This window comes from Arctopsyche grandis, chromosome 5, assembly GCF_051622035.1.
Source record: "Arctopsyche grandis isolate Sample6627 chromosome 5, ASM5162203v2, whole genome shotgun sequence".
In the NCBI taxonomy this organism is placed as follows: domain Eukaryota; kingdom Metazoa; phylum Arthropoda; class Insecta; order Trichoptera; family Hydropsychidae; genus Arctopsyche; species Arctopsyche grandis.
The window spans coordinates 7578845-7601409 of record NC_135359.1 but is presented as its reverse complement, the minus strand read 5'-3'; the positions used below and the strand labels follow the sequence as shown (position 1 = coordinate 7601409).

The window sequence follows — 22565 nt, the reverse complement described above, 5'->3', positions numbered from 1 at the left end:
CTTCGATAATCAACGAGTTTCTGTGTGTAATATAGAAGGCGCTCAAAATCACATGTTTGTTTTCCTCACATGTTTGTCAAAAAAGGCGATCTCGAAGAGGATTTGATTTAATGAAATGTATTGCTTTTATTATATGAGATATTAAGAGACCCATGCTAACGTATTCCCAACCGTATTTAAAAAATATCCACAATCAAAACAGCCCCATCGGATGCACAAGCTATTTAGTATATTTTCCGAAATGCAAGCGTATATTTAGTTTCATGACAAATAATAAATTCAAGCTCTTCTTTCCGGTCTCGCGGGTTGTAGCTTGGTAACCAATGGTTTAAAGTAACTGATTGTAAATTTTCCTTTATAAATATATACAAGAATAAAAGAGAATTGGCAGCAAATAGATTGAAAAATGGCACTGACGTTCAAAAAATGGAAAAAGACGGCAGTCTTCTAGCCCTATTGGCATAGATCAATTACGCAATGAGGATGAATTAAAAATATAATAATGTATGCACATATAGTACATACAATAAAACGAGATGAAAATGGGTTGAAAAATAAGAGAGGTTTTTAAAAAATATATTACGAAGAAATTACAGAACAAATTAAAAAAATCAGTGAAAAAGGCGCGCCGCTTTGTGGCGCCCCCCAAGACTCGGCGCCCCCCGTATTGCGGGGTCTGCGGGCGCGGTAGCGACGCCACTGCTTCCTGGCCAATTACAAACAATACAGCATTTGAATTATACAAGTCGTTGAATTACGAGACACTGAAAATCTATAGACATCTATGAATTGTACATTAATCATACTCAAATAGTGGTGACATAGTAGGTAGGAAGAATTTTAGCCAATTTTTATTCGGGAACCGTTTCAACAATGAAATCAGAAAAAATTGTCAAACTCTGATAAGAAACGATCGACCTGGAATCACAAATACCCAGGTCTGACCAGCAGCACTACAGGTATACTCAGAAAAATTCTTTTCAATCGAGGTCAGCTCATGGGATCGAGCCCAGCGCCTCTCAGTGCTAGGCAGAAGCTTAACGACCGAACTATTCTGGTGGCTATTGGTATAGATCACTGTCAAACAAGGATAAATACTACCATACAATTTCAACGACATATGTAGGTCAAATGTGTCGTTTTGAAAAGACTATCCCATGCACGCGTGCCATGAACGTTACTTTTTTCTATATGTTTAAAACTATCTAAAAAAAAAAGCAACGTGCCACATTAGCCGCTATCTGATTTCGCCCTTACCGGTAAACCGGTATGGTATACTGGTATTGCAATCCCTAGAAGTGATATACATATGTATTTTGATTTTAAAACGCTTTTTATTATTACGAAATTATGTTCACAATACATCTTATATCTATTTTAATAGCTACTGATCTACTGATCATTTTCTATTTTACAATTTTAATTTAATTTGATTAGAAATCATAATATAATATTATTCTAATGTTAATGTACAGCATAATAGGAAGAAGAGCTCAAAAACATATTTACAATTTTATACGTACATATGTGTGTATGTACATAGCTACTGCTCTTTGTTCAGATAATAAAGACTTTGTATTTTATTAATTCTTATATTATAGTATATACACCCACTACGAATATTGTGTATACAAAGGATACCCAAAAGTCCTTCTTGGCTTACCATTATGGAATCCGGTACAAATTTGGCGAATCACTTTCACGTGCTGTCTGTACTTGAAAGTGCGTATTGGCGTTCTAAAATTGTGGGCAACCATAATTGTGTCGATGTAACGAACACCAACGGTGATTAGTTCTATGTAGAACTATTACAAGTGCGACTATTAGATCTGCAGACAATAGGACAATAACATAAAACCAAATTGAGCGTTTGCACCCGTCTCTGGTGATAATTTTCCGTCATAAATTTCGACCTTGGTGTCATTTCAATGGCAACCATTAAAATGTTGATTTTCGCTAATTCGATCATAGCTCGTGTACTTTGAAATTAATCCAACCATAGTACATATGCATATACAGTTGGTGATTGTATATTAATTTTTTTCACGTGCGAATTCTGTTAGATAACAGCGTCTATGTGGTTCCGATACTGCGGATACGTCTCTTTGCCTAACGACCTGTTTCGATGATGACGAGGTGACTTCCGATGATGAAAACACCTCAGACCTCGCTTGCCAAATTCTGTCCATCATGTATTCGCTTTGCATTATATAATAATGCGATATCTTCTTTGACCTTTGCATTCATACTTACGAAATTGAACATATTTTGTATCCCCAAAATGGTACCCACAACAATTTATGACAAATTCACTCATAATTAGTCACCGGACCCAGAAGGTGCCGCGTATTGTTCAAAGGTTGTAAATGCATTGTTAAAGGTTTGCCGAACCTTTTTTATAAAGGATTTACACCAATGGAACAATGGATAGCACTGTGACTATCCTACCTCTACTCGTAATATTTGCATATACATATATGTTTATATAGGTTGGTAGGATGATACAAGGGGCAGTGCCGGCTTTACACCCTATGGCGCCCTCTGGCAATTTTTCGTAAGCGCCCCTAGACAATTGTGACAAATTATTTTGTGACATTGTAAGTTTCAGTTTCAAATAATCAATTTAAGTTTCGCCTTTGGCACTCTAATCCAAATTTTTTTAGGGTCTTTGGCGCCCTAATTTTAAATTTTAAAGCGCCTTCGGTGCATGGAGTGGCGCCTTAACATACTCCCGACCCAGCCCCCCCCTAAAAACGGCACTGACAAGGGGCAAGATCTTTGTACAGAGAGCAATGGCTTTACCATCACGATACAATCATCATTTGGCGACACCATGACTCAGTATCGCATTAACCGTTATACATATCTTGAGCTTTTAAAGCTTCTTTCAGATTTTTTCGCACTAAAAAAAACCTGTCACATCAGACGCTCATTCTTTTCATACTCATTTGTCCTTGCTTGTTTTATTTTAGATTGTTTCTACTAAACAATGTACCTCCAACCAGTTTCATATCCAAAATTTTCCAACACATTATGTATATTAATTGTCATATAATACTAAGTAAAGTGTTACATAGAAATACAGAATAATTTGAAAACGTGTGTCGAATCTGTTCAATTGTTAAACCTACACTTTTTCTTATTTAACCTTACCTGACTTAGCCTTCATTTTTTAATAATATTTGTATATAATGAAAAACAAACACATCTTCGGCACGTTTCTGAGTTTTTATCCTTATATATTAAAATTAATTCTAATAATATTAAAATACGTATTAAGGCGAATAGCGGAATATGTTCAGTATTAAATAGCACTTATGGACTAGATGAGCTATCTTTTTTTTTATATTTTACCATGATGTTATTACGGGTTTTACCCCTGAGCGAAATCTATGGTATTAAACTTGTTAATATATAAATTTGAAATCATATTCAGCAGTATGGTTACGTTTATGTTTAGCACCGAGAGGTTACCGGGTTTGATCCCGTGTTAATCTTTAACACTGCTGGTCAGGCTTGGATATGTGTGAATCCAAGTCAATCGTTTCTTATCAGAGTTTACTAATTTATCTGATTTTTATTGTTGAAACAGTTCCTCCATCAAATTGACAAAATCCATCCTACCCGCTATGTCATAAATATCTGAATTTGATTTATGTACAATATGTAAAAAAAATATGTACACGCCTAAATCCATAGATGTCTCTAATGGATTAATTTCATGTTCGTCAGCCTCTCGAAATACAGCGATTTATGTAATAAAAAATGCTGCAATATTTGTAATGAATCGTCTAAGGGTCTACCTGTTAGGCCTTCCTGGTATATATCTATAAAATAGTGGTGACAAATAGTAGGTAGTATGATTTTGCCAATTTTTTCACTTTGAACCAATTTGAACCGTTTCAACAATGAAATCAGATAATTTGCAAAATCTTATATGAAACGATCGATTTTGACATACAAATATCCAAATCTGACCAGCATCACTGCAGAAATACTCCAAATAAAGTCTTTTCAATCGAGGTCAACTTAGGGCTCGAGTTTGAGTACCTCTCGATGGTTAGCATCAAAGCCATACCGAGTTATACTATTTATTTTATTTAACACCGTTTGCAATGATTGTGTAACGTTTTATAGAAAAAGAACATTAAATACTCATTTAAATTAAACAAAAATAGTTCCTAATTATTATATGTATATCTATGATTACATAACTTTTTGTTTTCATCAAAATTAATGATGTGTTTTTTCTTCATTTGTAAAAGTTGTGTAATGAGCACTTTAAGTGATACGATGTATTAATCATACAAATTGTGTTTTTATTTCAGGCTGTCATGGGGAGATGAGCAGTCAATTCGTCACACCCAAAATCAGCATTCATCTTAGTTTCGAATTGAGATTAGTGGATTGTGTCGTCCTGTGATGATTGGATAAAAAACAACACCCAACAAAATGGCACCCGTTCAAGAACCGGCAGTCATCGTAAGAAGTGCATACAAGTGGTATGGCAGTAAAAAGGATAAGAGGATTGTGCTGAACCATCTAGACATGACAGTGGAGAAGGGATCCATGTATGTTTTTCTTTTTTTTCATTTCCAAACCTGATTTTCAGATGCATCAACCGATTAAACCGCAAAATATTATATCCGTGTCATTTATGCAGGTAGATATTCAAATGATGATTATTTTAAAAGTATCAATTAAACCATCAAAATCACATTGATTATACTTAAATGTCGAAAGAATGAATGATGTATGTATATATGTGGTGGTTCGTTTACGACATGCAATCAATGATGAATGATTATATCTGGTGATATAATTATGGACATTTTTATACTAACTATCTTGTTAATGTGATCATAATGTACATTTTAAGTGTGATGAAAATATTAAATGATCTATAGATCGTTTGATATTTATAAATCTACCATTATATCAAATGAATCGTTTTCATTCATGCGATACATGTCATGGTTAGCGTTTGACATCGTCGTTTCGATTTAGCGACTCTTTCCTCATATTTTTAATTGAAAGATTTTCCTTTTTGGTTTGAAACTATGTAAATACCTCTCTAGTAATTACTGCGAAATCTTTTAGACACAAAAATAGCTTGATTTTTATAAGAAAAGTTTGAAAGTTGCGGTAGTAAAAAGGGGGAATGTTTACTTCCAACGTTTTTATTAATATAAGTGGATCTAAACTACAAAAATGGTCAATGCTTTTGTGTGACCTCACTTTAGAAATATTATGGTAGTTAAACGATGATTTGTAAACGATTTGTAGGATTTCATTGCCAATTCAAATCGATTAAAGGTCAAAGTAAGATTGTATAATTTCCTAGAAAATATATGCATACGTTGAATGATTCTGAATATTTAAGTTATTTGCCAAATATATATGTAAAATGCACTAAGTAGTATTGATAATTGCATAAGTTCACACTCGATTTTTATAGATAGTGGTAAATATTGTTGCGTAGGGGTGGGTGGAGGATCCAAGTAAAAGGCCAAAGTCGTTTCACAGCATTTATTGGTGATTAAGGAGATACACGCACTGGCAGTTCTCCGTCCAGAATGTCTTGATATCGCCTAAGTACCTCCTTATAAAGGAAAGGTCTCTCAGGGCATCTTCAATACTTATCTAAACAATACATCCGTATTGTTTAGGCATGTACCCGGATATGTATTCCCACGACACTCAGTCCCACGCTATCGGTTACTCCTGAAAACTCCACGGTAATGCGACCGAGTGCCGCTTCTACGCCAATTCGGTGGCCATTTTTAGCCTGCTTGCAATTAGTCTGCAGATAATCCTCGAAACCAATTATAACGGTCACACAGTGTCAGGGATGCGCCTCGGCCTAATCCGATTGCACTTAACCGGTGGCTCATTTTAGTATTCGCTACAATATAATATAAACGGGTACGAACTTATGCAAACTTCAAATACTTTTGAATGATTATTTTAATGATTTTGCTAGTCTATAACTAATAAAAAATAAAAACTGTGTCCACCTTACACTCAACCAGTACTCGAATAGATCCTTAAAATTATTGACCTTGGTCAAAAATCAAATTTAAATTTAAATAAATCAATTTTAAGTTGATTTTGAATATTCAATCAGCCTTGACAAAGCGGTTAAATTTCATTACAGCGTAATTCATTTTTAATTCAAAACCATGTAAAAACACTCTTCAGGATACACGATTTTTATTTAGTTTTTTTATTCACTCAACTATTAAAAACTGTGCGCAATGTTGAATGATTGATATGGTAACGAAATAAACAGACACCATACATAAACACCGTTTCCAAGACTTGTTTTGCAGAGTCAATTTTAATTTTGAAAGAATATTATATTGGAAATACGTATGTATGTGTGCAAATTTCAATAAAATCGATTCGGGTAGAAGTTGGTTAAAAAAACACTGAACAACAAAAAATCACGTTTTTAAGTTACCGGAGAGGAGACTAATTTACAGATTTTTGTCTTTTGTCGTCTTTAATTCATAATCTAATATTTCTGTGCCAAACGTGAGTGTTGGGATCAATAACCAGAATTTTTTTCTATTGATTTTGATTTTTATTGCTTTTACATACTTATGATTAATTATCTAGTGAATTTTAAAAGTCAAAAAAATGTATATTTTTTTTACACATTTTTTCCGTAATATTATGGGCTATTTTGGATAATTTTTCACTTAACCACGTTTATAAGGATTGGTTTTCAATCTCAATTTTTATTATTATTTTATCTGAATGTACTAATTCGATCGGTAAACGATTTTAAATTGAGTTATAAAATGCTGTTGTATGGGATGATGCAATAGCGAGATGAAGAATGGAGAGCGCATCACTTCATCTCACTCGCTCACGCTCACTTTCGAGCAATATTGTAATTTAAAATCATTTACCGTTCGAATTGGTACGTTCAGATTAAATAAAAAAATATATATGAAGATTGAAAACCAACCCTTATAAACGTAGTAATGAAAAAATGTGTAAAAAATATATTTTTTACTTAAAATTTGCTTCATAATTAATTATACGTACATATTTTAAAGCAATATAAGAATCACAATCAATAGAAAAAACATCTGACTATTGATTCCAATAGTCACTTTGGCACATCAATAATAATCAATAAAAATTGGCCATTTTTTAAACTTTAATATCTCTTAATCGAGAGAAAGTCAATAAAAATCATTGTCATATTCGAATTTAGCGGATCAAACTTACTTAGATTAGTAAGTTTCTGCTCCGGTAAATTTTTTGTTGCTCAGTGAAATCGGTTGTAAAATATTTCTTAGATATACAGGAATTTCAACCTAAATAAAATCGTCTAACATTTTCCAAACCTGGGGTAAATATGAAGCAACGCCAGATTATCGTGAAATTATAAGTATTTAATCACAGTATACATAAGATAATGGAAATAATTCCAGCCCTTGATTAATGATTGTTACATAGCCAAAAGATCTTACCCAAGCAGTATTTTTTTCGACCACACCTGTGCTTATTTTTACAAAATGAAAACGTTATCGAAGAGTGGTTTAATGTTGTGCCAAATTTAAATATCGCAAGTACTGAATTCAGTTCTTGGCCGATTACTTTCTCTATATTTGGATGTAAAGTATGATATAATACATCGAGAATGATCGTGCTATAAATTCGACATTGACACTGTATTGTCCGTTTTTTCTTCATTTCTACAAACCTTAAATATTCATTACTTCAAACATGCACGAAAAAAAGACACTAGCGAGCTTTTCCGCCTCGGATAAATTTTCCATGCCTCGACTACATATGTAGGTACATTACTCTTGTGCATGTGTAAACATATATGTTTTTTAAAGTTAAGACACGATGATTTACACATCGCTTTTGGGTAACTTATCGAAAAGTTGTTGCTGTTGAGAAATTCATTTAACCGCTTTTATCAGCGGGTTTCCCGACAAACCTGGCTTATTAAAAGTGGGCCAGGGACACCACTTTCGATTTTTTGTCATCGTACTCTTCTTCGACATGTACACACCCACCCAATTTCGATCGTGATTTTTAGTGCAGTCGAGAGATTGAAATTGAATTCTCCAAGCTTTAAATTGAAACTTTTTGCCGGTTAATTTTCGCACTCGTTATTCATCTTCCTTGAGATGAATCGAATCCATTTGATTTGTGTGTATGATGAATTTCAAGTGAGTTCATCTCGAATTTCGCAAGTTGCGTAATAATTTTCATGCGTACGCTTTCTACTTTTACGCCGTCTTGACAATGAGCACAGTAATTGTAGTTGTTGTTTTTTTCCAGGGATATGTGTGTCATTATTATGTCATTTAATGTGTTTGAATAACTCTTATAAATACGAACACAATGCGTTATAATGGAATTATAATAAACAAACAACATTATTTTCAATTGAATGCACTTACATACATACAAATGCTTTGAAATGAGTGTTTAAAATTATTTTAATATGTAGAAATCTATTTTATTTACATACGCATTGCGGAAAACTTACATCCGTTGTATTACATTTTATTACGATAAGGATATTTATTTTGGCTTATTAATTAATGGTGCGTATTGCATATATTGGGCAAATGTAAATTCCTCACCTCGACTTAATCACAGTGTGAAATTAATGACGTTGCTAAAATAACTTATGTCTTACTTAAAAACGGTTTTTATATTTTTTTATGGTTAGATACGGATTGCTAGGATCTTCAGGATGTGGAAAAACTACTCTGCTGGCTTGTTTAGTGGGAAGGAGGCAGTTGATGTCAGGAACGATACAAGTATTACCGGGTAGAAAAGCAAGTGTGGCAGCTAGACGTATAGGATATATGCCTCAGGTAATTACCGCATTGAAATTTTCCAAAATTTTCCGACTGATTTTATCTCAACTGTTTCATTGTAGGAAGTGGCATTAGTGGGAGAGTTCACGGTCAAAAATGCCGTTTACTATTTCGGCAGACTGTATGGTCTCGAAGAGGACAAGATAGAAGAGCGCTTCAGTCTTTTGTTCAAACTTCTCGATCTTCCAGATGAGAATAGGTACGTTAAAAACTGCAGTGGTGGTCAACAGAGGAGAGTGTCCTTTGCTGCTGCTTTGGTCCACGAGCCGGAACTGCTCATCCTGGATGAACCTACTGTGGGATTAGATCCTGTGTTGAGAGCAAAGTGAGTATAGTTTTGTTCATAGCTAAGTAATTGTTTTTAAAATACTTCTCCCTGTAATCTTGTTGGAATTTCTTTACAGTATTTGGGAACATTTAATAGGAGTTGCGACCAAAAATAATGTAGCTGTGATCATCACTACTCATTATATTGAAGAAACAAGGCAGGCAGATCGGGTAATGTTATATAATGTTTGAAATGTATTTCCGAAAATCCGAGTATCATCACCATCATTCACAACCATCAACTGCTGGATGAAAGCCTCTCCAATATGCTTCCATTCGTCTTTGTGCAGCTTTCATTCATCTCATCCCACACATTTTTCTGACTTCATCCGCCCATCTCTCCTTCGACCTTTTTTCATTCTCTCGGGTACCATTCGAGCACTTTTTTCGTCTATCTCTCATCTATGCTTCTAGCTACATTAGCCGCCGTCGCCATTTCAATGTCTTTACCATCACTATTACATCAACCACCTTTTGTCATATCTTTAACTCACATATTCCATTTTCTATCTCTTCTCAGTATGCCAAAGACACAGTGTTCCATTTCTTTAATTGCATTAACATTTGGGTTTTGTTATTAATTATATAATACATCCTAGTATCTTTTTAGTTCAAATTGTATGTGCAAATTTTTCATCTTCCTAGTAATATACTGCATCTAAGATCGTTTTTTGAAGTATTGATTTGTTTTATACTTTTCCGAAATAAATATAAATGCATAAAATTCCCATTCGTTTGGCATGAAGATATGAATTATTAAATAAAATTTTGTCCAATTTGTATGCGTATCATACATACATATGTATGTATGTAAAACGAATCCCGTGTTGCTCATTTTAAGCAAAAAAACTCGTTTTTGAAACTCCAAGCAAACGAAACTCGCTTCACCATGGCATACATATGTATACCAAAAGGGACAATCCGAGTCTTCGGAAAGTCTTCCGAGTCTTCACATATTCTTCTTCTTGTGGTGTAACTTTTAATGCAGAATTGCAAACATAATGAAAATCTACCCAGAATAAATACTGCATTCTCTTACCAAACGGTTTCGAAAGATTCTTGAATCAAAACGCCCTGTCCTACTCCTGCCTAATCTTAAGCTTAAACGTTCATCTACATATATATTTTTATAATAGCAAAAACTTTCTAATAATAGAAAAAAAATCTAATGAGATCATATGTGAGGTAACCCTTTAGCGATAGCTACATAGATAGGCATTCATAAAAAGATTCCTCTGTAGACAAGTCTCCAATAATTACAGACAATAAAATAGTAATCTATTTACATACAATAAAATATTACATAAATTAAAATATTAATTACATACAATTAAATAGTAATCTATTTACATACAATAAAATATTACATAAATTAAAATATTAATTACATATAATAAAATAGTAATCTATTTTATTGTATATAACGACCAGTGGCGTGGCATCATTGGATAAGAGGGACTAGTCACCTAAAATTTAAAAATATCAACAATTCAATTACAATAAATTCGAATCGTTTTCCATATTGATATTGTTCACTCGGATTAGCGAAGTTCAGAAACTGGAATTGGCCCTAAACGAAGTAGTGGTAGTGGTAGTGGAACGTTAAGGTATGGTCCACCGCGTCGTTCACCTGCACGGACTCGACACCTGAATTCTGTTCCTTTCGCGGTACTAACGAATTTTTACGAATGGGCGTGCCATCGAAGTTGAATGATTTTTTTTTTTAATTTACTCGTCTCATCAAGCATTTATGGGATTTTCACTAATAATATTCAGATTTGTGTCTATCAAACATCATTCTGAACTATTTTTTTAGTTAAAATATCACATATTTAAACTGAACTTTTTGAGTGCAAATATGGCAAGGGACTCGACTCGCGAAACAATTCCCTTAAAACAAATCAGTACTGATTGCGGGGAAACAAGTAACGAGACCTTGAAATGTTGCATTCTCGGTCGATTGTTAAACAAATCATTCAGAAGATTTAAGTTTTGAAGACAAATAAGATGTTATTAATAATAATAGGCTACTTAGAATATTTCTGTAAAAATTATATACTCATCACTTCAAGATATATTATTATGATTCTTTGATATGATTTGTGTTCATACCTAGTCCTCTGTATGGACAAAAAAGTGACGGCACACCACTGGTAACGACAAAATAAAAATGTAGGAATAGTGTCAGACCAATGGGCGAAGTGAAACTAAAAATAGCCATTTAAACTTGACGACAGCCAATCAGAAACGAGTCACAGACGCCGTTTCGGTTTTATATATAAGATTATGCGCCGTGATTGTTTTATACTGGTAGGTAAATTGCGGGTTTTTTGCAAGGTTTATACTATCAAATAGAGGGGTGACCGTGAAAAAGTCGAAAATATTCGTTTATCATGCATACATATGAAAAACGGTTAGTATAGATACGTATATCAGTGGCGTGCGGTAAAAGTCTCTCTCCCCTCCCCATCGTACATCCTCACTTAATTTGCGCGCGCAGGATACAACAGGAACAAGAGGAACAGGCTTTTCCTCCCGTATCCTGCGCGCGCACATTAAACAAGGCTGTATGACAAAAAGAGAGATAACTTCACCGAACTTTTTTTTTTGATCTTTCGACTTAAGATCTTTCGATTTTGCCTTCCGATATTTGCTTTTTCGACCTTTTCACTTTCGGTGCCGTGAGGTAGACCCCAAATAGAGCAGTCACTTGCGGTTGTTCTAATGCTATATTACCGCCTCGTTTTCCGACGAAAGGGTCTCTCTAACGGTATCTTGGGGGGGGGGGGGTGTTGGCCTCATGTTGAGAGATTTATTGGTTAACTTCTTTGACCTTATTTATTTATATATATTTTAGCTATCAAGCTAATTTAAAAATACATCTTAATTATTATACTTAACTCTAAAATTTATAATTAACTTATATGTACTGTCCCTCACAGAGGTATCTCTTTGCACCTCGCAGGAATGCATCCATGTTTTTAGCAGACCTGACGCACTCAGGGAGGGCATTATACATGAGCACACCCCTGTGAAAAACACCCCCAGCCGTCTTATTCTTTCTTACTCTACTTACAACTAGTTTGTCCTTATTTCTAGTATAAAAACTATGTTTATCTCTATTCCTTATTATATAATCATCAAAATACTTAGGTAATAACTTATGATCTAACTTATAAACAAAAGACAATGTACTAATATTTAGACTAATTCTAATACTCATCCATCCTAATTCATCTAACATACTTCCAATACTCTTAAACCTACTCACATTCAAAATACCTCTCATAGCTTTATTCTGTATTTTTTGCATTTTTTCTAAATCTTGGCCACTAAACAAATTAAGCACAGTGGCACAATAAACCACATGTGGCAAGACAATTGAATTAAACACTAAAATTTTACTTTTTTTACTTAAAATATTTCTTAATCTACATAATACACCAACTTTTCTAGCCATTTTTTTTATTATATAGTCAGCGTGCATTTTAAAATTTAGTCCTGAATCTATGTATACACCTAAGTATTTTATATTTTCAACTTTTTCAATTAACTTATCATCAATTCTAATTTCATTCAATATATTTTTATTTTTACTATTCAACCACATCATTTTTGTTTTATTCACATTCAACTTTAATTTATTTTCACACAACCAGTCATTCACATAATTTAATTCTATATTTAAAATCTCAGACATTACATCAACATTCTTTCCAATTATATATATCAATATATCATCTGCAAACAAATGTATTTTACACATCTTAATTACCTTAACAATATCGTTTATATATAATATAAATAATAAGGGTCCCAATTTGGACCCTTGCGGCACTCCATGAGGTGTTACAAATTCAGAGGATAACACCATATCAATTTTTACTCTTTGCCTTCTATTATTTAAGTATGATTGAAGCCACTTTAATACTTTACCATTTATTCCTAACTTATATAATTTTTGTAATAAAATATTCCTATCTACTGTCTCGAACGCTCGCTTAAAATCTAGAAAAACTGCTCCAACAACCATGCTAGATTCATCCATCGTCTCCATCCAATCAGAAACCACCAATTGGATAGCGGTTTCTGTTGAATGTTTCACTCTAAATCCAGACTGTTCCACAACCAAACAATCATTTATACTAATGAACTCTTTCAATTGAATCATAACGATTTCCTCCAGCATCTTCTCAACAATTGGTAACATATTGATGGGCCTCATTTCACTGGCTTTATGTGTGCCAGTAACCTTTGGTACCGGTACAATAGTAGACACCTTCCATGCATCCGGGACGGATCCCACTTCTAACGATTCATTTATTAATTTCAGTAACTGAGGTCCAACCATGTCCCAAGTTTTGATTAAAATATCTAGAGTCAATCCATCTATACTAGAAACTGATTTCATGCCCTTCAATACACCATTTAATCCCCCCATTTCCACTAATTTAAACCTATCAAACTTATTTAAACCCAAATTAATTGTATATATTGTTTGTATATATGTATATATTGGGAAAAACTATTTTCTAAATTTACTTATTTTCACAGATCGGATTAATGAGAGGGGGTAAACTGTTAGCTGAGGACGCCCCTGAGAACGTCATGAGGAAGTACGGCTGCTCATCCCTGGAGGAGACATTCCTGCTGCTGTCAGTGAAGCAGTCCAAGGCCGACGGAGGCACCGAAGAACCCATCGTCGTGGAATCCATCGGTGAGTAGCACGAAGGGTGCACATCGAGTGTTGCGCAATTTGATAATGCATAACGGTGTTGCGCAATGGCTGCCGCCCTTTGTAGGGCAGATGAGGTAACACTAGCAATTGCCACTGAAGAAAGTGAGAGTGGATGTACCGGAGGCTGGAAGCGCCTGCCCCAAACGCTGACTTCGGAACTGGTTTCCTCCATCCGACCGTCACGTCACGTCACGTAACGGACGACTGTTTCGTATCCGATCCGTGAGACTGAAATGCGCTCTTATTATGTACATATATGTATATTCGACTGATGCTAATCGCTTTTGTATATCAGTTTCGTTGCTCCACTTATTGTGTTAGCGTACATATGTGTGCACTTGTAGGCTTCATTTCACACCCAAGTGTCTCGATAAATTCACAATTTACTTTCACCGAAATGACGAAAGAGCGAAAATATCCATTCGAAATTGTTCCGAGACAATATATACATACATACAATATACATATATTGGGACATTGTAGAGCGCGTGCCGGTTAATATTTCCGCACAATCGCGATTAGTACGATTTACATCGATGCGGTGCAAACGATCGAAAAGCGCCAGACAGACTGAAACACAGATTAACGACACGTGTACCTTATGCGTGCGCACTGCTCGCACTTACACTAAGGGGAATCTACCCGAAGTACCGACATACCAACGTTCTGTGCTTCTGATACTTTAGTTCCGACTTTTGCCTTATTAAACTCGCCAGAAAGATCCAACTCAATTTTAATAATCATCTATATATATACATCGAAAGGTTACTCGTCATCTGATGTGCAATCTATCATTCGTGAAGTCGAGAATTGCGTTTAAAGCAGCCATCCAGTGAATCTGTGGTTCAATCTATCTGGCGCTTTTCGATCGTTTGCACCAAACCCGATTTACATACAACTTTGTATGTAGTAGACGAATAAATAAAGATACATGTGAAATTATGGTAGAGTGCATTTGGACGAATGAATGTTGTTTTATTTTAAATGAAAAAGTTGCTACACAAAGTCCAATTCACTCAAAGAAGTATGGAACATTGTATGCTTGGCATAACGAGGAAAGACAGGAAACGGAATACGTGGTTAATGCTGCGTACGCACCAAGCCAACGAACGGCCCAATGGCCAACTTTTAAAACCAGTAGCATACAAAATATCGAAATAAAAATTAAATTAATAAATTGAAATTAAATATCAGACTTTTAAGAAATAATAACAAGATTTTTTTTCGCTCGTAAGCAGAGAAATTATAATATTTCTCTGGTTGTAAATGTGTATCGTCGTAATTCAAAACATTGTTGTAATTCAAAAGATCAACGATGATATAATTTTAGCTCAATTTCGCTCTTTAGCTTAATTTCGATATTTTGTACGCTACTGGTTTTAAAAGTTGGCCTGTGGGTCGTTCGTTGGTTTGGTGCATACGCAGCATAAGAAGAATTACAAGGGTAGTGGATAGAGTGAAGTGATTGAAATTGCAATGGGTGGGCCACGTGGCTAGAAGAATTGACGAAAGGTGGATAAAAGAAGTGCTATAATGGTACCAGATAGAATGCAAAAGGGTAGGAGAAAGACCGCGGGGAATATGGGTAGACGAAATTAGGAAAATGTGTAGGGTGAGATGGATGATTGTTGCGCAAAACAGAGACGTGTTGAAGAGGCTTTCATTCAGCAGTGGATGGTGAGTGGCTGTAGATGATGATCCAATTTTCAGTTCCAAAACACTATTTCTGTTTGACTTAATTCACAAATTGTTACCACTTCTTTTAATTCGAAATGTCTAGAATCTCGGAAAAGCAGAATAAAGTATTACAGGCCACTGGTATTTTTAAATATTGTTAAACGCAAAACGTTGTATTTAATGTTTCGCGAGATATTTCTACAAAATGAAGATAAGTGGACTTATTATAATATAATGGCTGAAAAAACAGAATCGAGATATATAGTGTCTCAATAGACGTCATTTCGCATTACTTGGCAACCCAATTTACTAATTATTTTATACATAATGTTTTAAATTGTGCAAAAATCTACTGACCTTAATAAATAAATAATTCATAAAGTGTTACACTGAAGCATGTTTACATTTAAGTGAAACATCGATGCTTACATTATACTATGTAGTTGATACGTAAAGTCATTTACTTATTAATAAGACTAATTAAGTAGCAGGCTACTATTAAAATTCCAATAAATTGCATCAGTGCGGGATAAAATCATTTATATATGCATGTAGATTCTTAAGATGACATACAGACATTTTTTTATGGTTAGATAGCATCCCTGCTATCTGATACGTCGCTTAGGGAGGGGTCAGAGAGGGGCTTTTGCCTTAGCCCTCTTAGATTTGGTCAGATTATGAACATACATGTTATTTTAAATACTATGAATCTCAATAAGATCGATTATTCGTTACTGAAAATTAAGGATAGAAGAAACAGCAACAAGTTTATGCATGGCTATCAGACTCTTCTACCAGAAAAAACTTCCAAAACTTCACTGGTAAATAGCTCTAGTAGTTTAAAGGAAAGATATGTACGTCAAATTCTCATCCTACTCAAGTCTTTCATATATTTTACCCCAACCAGTTTAATTGTCGCATCTAAATTGAAATTTCTGTAAAATACAGAAATAATTTCAAATTGTGGAAAATTTAAATTGTATGAAAACTGTGCGGTAATAAGGAGTGCCTTTGAAAAGTTTGCCATCAATTCATCAAAAGGTGTGGAAATATATATGTACATACATATGTATAAAGAATGAGCATACAAGCTACAATAACATTGCATATATACGAATAAAGACATTATTAAATATTTTATGCAAACGAAGCAAATTAGCATCATCATTAGTATTTCTATACATGTACACATATGTACAATTTGCAGACGAGTATGAATGTACATAGTATAATTTAATACAAGTTTAGTCAGTTATAACAAAAATAAGGAATTTTTTTCAAATGTATACAATTTAATCATGGTCAATTTGCGGATGTTTTTCTTCACAAACCAAAGCACACAAAAAAAAAATTGGTGTCAGCAAATAGTTTATTTCATAATAAAACGCTAGTTTTGAAACGGAAATTCATCAGCATTATCATTCTGTGAATCTTCGTTTTGATTGGTCAAATTTCAAAAATTGTATATGTCTCATAATTAAACGAATAACAAATGATTTTAAAAAAAGGTTGTGCCTATTTTCAGGTACTATATTTGCGAATTATTGGCTATTTGCAGGTACTATATCTGCGACAGGCGCAAAGCCTTCTGCGCATGTGCGTGAACTTATAATCCGATTATATGTGTATATAATTTCTTACATTTAATGTATGCTAGACTTGTTTAATCAATCGTTCATTATTTTAATCTTATATTTTTAATCAATCGTTCATACTACGTCACTTTACGAGTTCAAACTAAATTTTAAGAGGCTTAAAACAAAATTTTATCAGTAAACACGCTGACAGTGACAGTTGACGCGCATGCGCAGAAGGCTTTGCGCCTGTGGCAGATATAGTACCTGCAAATAGCCACAACCATAAAAAATATGAACTAACAAAGTGTGTAGGTAAATTTAAGTGTGCAATATTTTCGCTTTACATAAATTTCCTTTTTACTTCGCATTTTTGCACTGCAACGACTTCCACTCGTCGATTAGGAAATTGCAACTCGTTAGGATTAATTGAAGCATGGCGAAACGCAGTTATCCTTGGCTGGAAAAAAAACCAACAAACTGAGAGGTGATCACCGTAGATTGGTCGGAAATTTTATCACAAAATCGATACATCACTAGCAGTCGTTTCCAGAGCTTTTAAAATCAACGCACTTGCAATTTTTATTTCGCAATCGAACAATACTGTATAAAATGCAACCTTTCTGTGATAATAATCGATGTATTGTTGTTGTTGTTGTTGGAAAATAATACGTGTATTTTTTGTGCATAAACTGGTCCACCTTGATTTCACAGTATAAAATCATTCATACACGAAAAAATCAAATACAATATATTTCGCAAATTTTAAAATATATTGTAATAAACATATTTTTGACGTAAAATTTTTTTAATGTGTGCAATTTGTATACTTTGTTGAATAAGATGTGCATACATATGTATATACGTAAAGTGCGATACAAGTTCAAGGCTTTGTGAGTTCAAGGAAACACTTAACTAATTAGTTCCATGTGTGATATAAATGGAATTTCTAATTTTATTATATGTATATATATGTATATTACCCATCGATGAAGTAATGACAACTGCTAAAATTTAGTTTAGAAAGCTGATACTGGAAGGTTGAAACGTTTGCAAAGCTTTGCCGCCTATCGAAATACGTTTTGAGCGATACTTTTCACAATACATACATATATTTATTTGTGGTTTGAGAAAAATCTTTTTAGAAAATTTTGATTATGTTTTTGTGACTAATTTCAACTCATAAATCTGAATATTAATTTTTTTTCTGCTTTTTAGTAATATTAAAAATCATTGCTGATATTTCAAAAAAACCAATCTACATATAAATGCATGTTGATTAAGAAAGAAAAAATAATTTAAAAAAATTAGTCACCGCTCATCTGATATTCATATACATATGTATGTATATGTGTGTAAATTAAGCCTTCTTTATTTTATGCAGCAATTTTTAAATTACCAATTACATTTATTAATATTTTTTTCAAATAAGGCGATTTCATAAAAATATGAATATTTCATAAACCTTCAAAAAATAATTCATCTAGACACATTTTAAACAGCATATTTTTAGTATAAACGACAAAAAACTTAATCGAAAGGTATTTTCAATGACATAAAGAAGCAGTCACGTTAGTTACTTTTAGTAAAAGGTAGCTTTAGTTCATAAAAGTAAAAAAAAAGTCCGTAAGCAGACATGCCTTTCATAAATATAATAAAAAGAGTAGTTATAAAAAAAGTTAAAAGTATATCGATCAAGTGTTCATTTTCGTTTATTTTTATAATAAATATAAAATTTAGTATAAGCCTACAACTTACAAGGCGTAGTCAAAGACATAATAGTAGTACGGCGAATTTAAAAGATATATTTGATTGAATTTTCATTAAATTAATCTTCAAATTTCTATAATCGATCATATCATTTAAATTTCTATATTCGAGGATATCATTTATCACCAATTATTTATTGATATATCATCCACAACCATTCGCCATCCACTGCTGGGTGAAAACCTCTCCAAGACACTTCCATTCGTCTCTGTTTTGGGCAACTCTCACTCTCCTCATCCCACACATTTTTTCTGATTTTATCCACTCATCTCCCTTGAAGCCTTCATTGCACCCTTTACATTCTATCGGATACCATTAGAACACTTCATTCATCCATCTATCGTCCATTATTTTAGCTACGTGACCCATCCATTGACATTTCAATCTTTTTACTCTCACCGTTACATCAACGACTTTTGTCATCTAAATATTTAACCCACGTATTCCGTTTTCTATATATTTTCGTTATGCCAAGCATACAGCGTTCCAGACTTGAGTGCACTGGAGCTTATGCAGCAATCTGGCATTAAATGTCCAAGTTTCTCATCCATACTTCATTACTGGCAAGACACATTGATGTACATATGTATAACAATGAAATGATCTACTTTCTACAAATCATTTCCCATTAAATATTAGCTGACCGTAATTCATTGTATTCCCGATTTAATAATATGCAACTTTTGTGATACTTCATATTTGAAATCGAAGAAATCCACTACAGAATGCTTGATTTTTAAATGCTTTTTATTATTACGAAATTATGTTTACAATACATCTTATATCTATTTTAATAGCTACTGATCTACTGATCATTTTCTATTTTACAATTTAATTTAATTTGGTTAGTAATCATAGTATTATATTATTCTAATGTTAATGTACAGCATAATAGGAAAAATTGCTCAAAAACCTATGTATTTACAATTCTTATACATGCTCATAATACATCTAATACATAATATTAATTAAAGACTCTCTAAAGTCAATGACCTAAAGCAGACAGAATGCTTAAAAAAACTATTCGAAGGCGAATTAAAATCATCTTCCCAAAAAGAAAAGAAACAGTTGGCACTAATTTTAATACGACCTCCAACTTTTTTGCAATTACAATATCAACCGTATGTTTTATTGAAAAAAATAAATACATGTATATCAGCATCGAATTTTCAGAATTGAGAAATGTCAATCGACGAACTACACTGCGTATTTTATACAAAAAAAAGCTACATATTCACAGCAATGTCTTGCACAATTCTTTCAACGCTTGCGGAGCAAATATTGCGTAGTCAAATAGCCAGTTAGAGATTCTGTGGCCTCCTCCCACCTTCCCATCTAGTTAATGACCATATTTGTGAGAATGGTGGATGCATTGGAAGCGATGCAGGTGAGGTGGCGCAGCATCCTTGAACCAGGTGCAACGGCCGCTCGTTTTAATGCACCTTCGATGCAATAAACCGGTTAAACTAGCCCTTCTGAATACGACAAGGCTAGATGCGGCTTAAGAAATATTAGATTACTTAAAAATTCAATGCGTAAATACTCGTTTTAACGTGTGGAAAATTTTCAGATTCTCCAACAGATGAGGTGGTTGTTGATCCGAGCGGCCAAGATGTGAACAACCATTACGAATCCAAGGACGACTTTTCCAGATTGCACTCCAGTAGTAGAGATGTGAATATCTTTCTTTATAAGAATGACATGTATTTGAAATATTGTAAATTTATAATTTTACGTGCAATTTTTAGGTATTAACCACCGAAGATTCACCAAAAAACAATGAAATAAGTTATCGTGGAATAAGACTTAAAAAAGTGAAAGCTCTTCTAATCAAAAATATGCAGCAATTTGGTAGACATCCTGGGTATTTATATGAAATCAATTTAAACCTAAAATATGCATTAATAATACTGTCCACTCGGAACATAAAGATGACATGTCCATGATTATATACATATGTACTACATATATATAATAAAATGCTGCAAATAGCTTGTCTAAATGAAATAAGTATATATGTAGAATACAAAAATTCTTATATACATGTATTCAGACAACTCATGTAAATAAAATAAATGTGTGTTAGCCAATTGAATTTTAAAATTAAAAAAAAAAACAAGAACCCGTAACATTACTGAGAACCTTTTGTGACCCCTGTGGTGCACCTGTTTATTACTAACTGTTAGCAACATGGACGGCTCGTGATTTTAAAAGCAGGTGGGGCACGAGGAGACTAGAGCCAAAAATATATTTAGTTCATTTTTCTAAAAAAAATGAACTAAATATATTTTTAGTGACATTTTATGCAAGGAAAATCACTTTTTTTAACAAATTATCGACTTCGTTCATTATGTGTTCTGAAAAAGCAAAAATGAGAAGTATTTAATGATAAAATTCTCATAATATCGACGGTGACAAAAGTTGACGGTGTCGTGTCAGAGAAATGTAATATTAATAGAAGTGGCTTTAGGTGTTCTTTTGTTGTCAAGTGACATTCTGTCCACGGACAGATCTAAATAATTTTAGCATCAGTCGTATTTGACGCTTGATGCTCGACGTATGTCCGATAAAGACTTCTCTGTTTGTTTATATTACTCGCAAGATGGGCAAGCATCGGTAAAAATTGCACAATACATTCAAAAACACACAATAAACAACATGGGATACATTTTTATAAGTAAATTGATCCGATTGTATTCCGTGCGATGTAGCGTATTTATAGAGACGTACCGCGTAAAATTGACAACAATTATTTATTCGTAAGGGCCCCTCTATTATTATTACATCTCTCTGACTGCCACACACATACATATATGTCTATCTTAACCAAAAAAGAAAATACATTTTGAATATTGTTGATGTGTTTGTTAATCCCGCTCACCGCGCGGTGAATATAACCGGTTCGTAATTCAGTTCAGAGCAGTCGCTTATCTGCCATGGTCCCGTGGTCGCCAGCTTCTACTTCTACTCTACTCTGGCACTTGCGAGTGGGACATTCAGTCGAAACAGAGAAAAAAGATCCATATACAGAAGGTCGCTTTTAATTGGCTGCGTAAAGGTCTCTTTGGGGCAGAATACGCCAGCGCGATTCGTCTATATTCTTCATACGACTCAAAAAATACACGACACAGAGAGATGTAATAAGAATAGAGGGGCCCTTACGAATAAATAATTGTTGTCAATTTTACGCGGTACGTCTCTATAAATACGCTACATCGCACGGAATACACTCGGATCAATTTACTTATAAAAATGTATCCCATGTTGTTTATTGTGTGTTTTTTAATGTATTGTGCAATTTTTATCGATACTTGCCCATCTTGCGAGTAATATATACAAACAAAGAAGTTTTTATCGGACATACGTCTAGCACCAAACGTCAAATACGACTGATGCTAAAATTATTTAGATCTGTCCGTGGACAGAATTTCACTTGACAACAAAAGAACACCTAAAGGTCTGTTCATACCTAGTCAGCTCGTACCGACTTCAGCAGGTATCCGGCCGTACGAAAAGTATTCTTTGGTACATTTTGTATGGGTATATTCATACCAACCGTCACGTTTACGCCACGGCAGGCTTACAGCAGTACCCGACATTTCCTGTTCATACCTTACAGCA

At 33.7% G+C, this 22565-nt stretch overlaps 1 protein-coding gene across 1 annotated transcript in view; it reads left to right on the top strand.

Moving 5' to 3' along the window:
- The window catches only part of LOC143911474 (ABC transporter G family member 20), a 33082-nt gene that overhangs the window by 5627 nt on the left and 4890 nt on the right, over positions 1 to 22565 (top strand). Inside the window, exons 2-8 of the mRNA XM_077430349.1 lie at positions 4329 to 4571; positions 8708 to 8855; positions 8921 to 9183; positions 9263 to 9356; positions 13740 to 13902; positions 20515 to 20618; positions 20693 to 20808. Coding sequence (XP_077286475.1) covers positions 4453 to 4571; positions 8708 to 8855; positions 8921 to 9183; positions 9263 to 9356; positions 13740 to 13902; positions 20515 to 20618; positions 20693 to 20808 — 1007 coding nt within the window. The 5' untranslated portion in view covers positions 4329 to 4452. The remainder of the gene's footprint in view (positions 1 to 4328; positions 4572 to 8707; positions 8856 to 8920; positions 9184 to 9262; positions 9357 to 13739; positions 13903 to 20514; positions 20619 to 20692; positions 20809 to 22565) is intronic.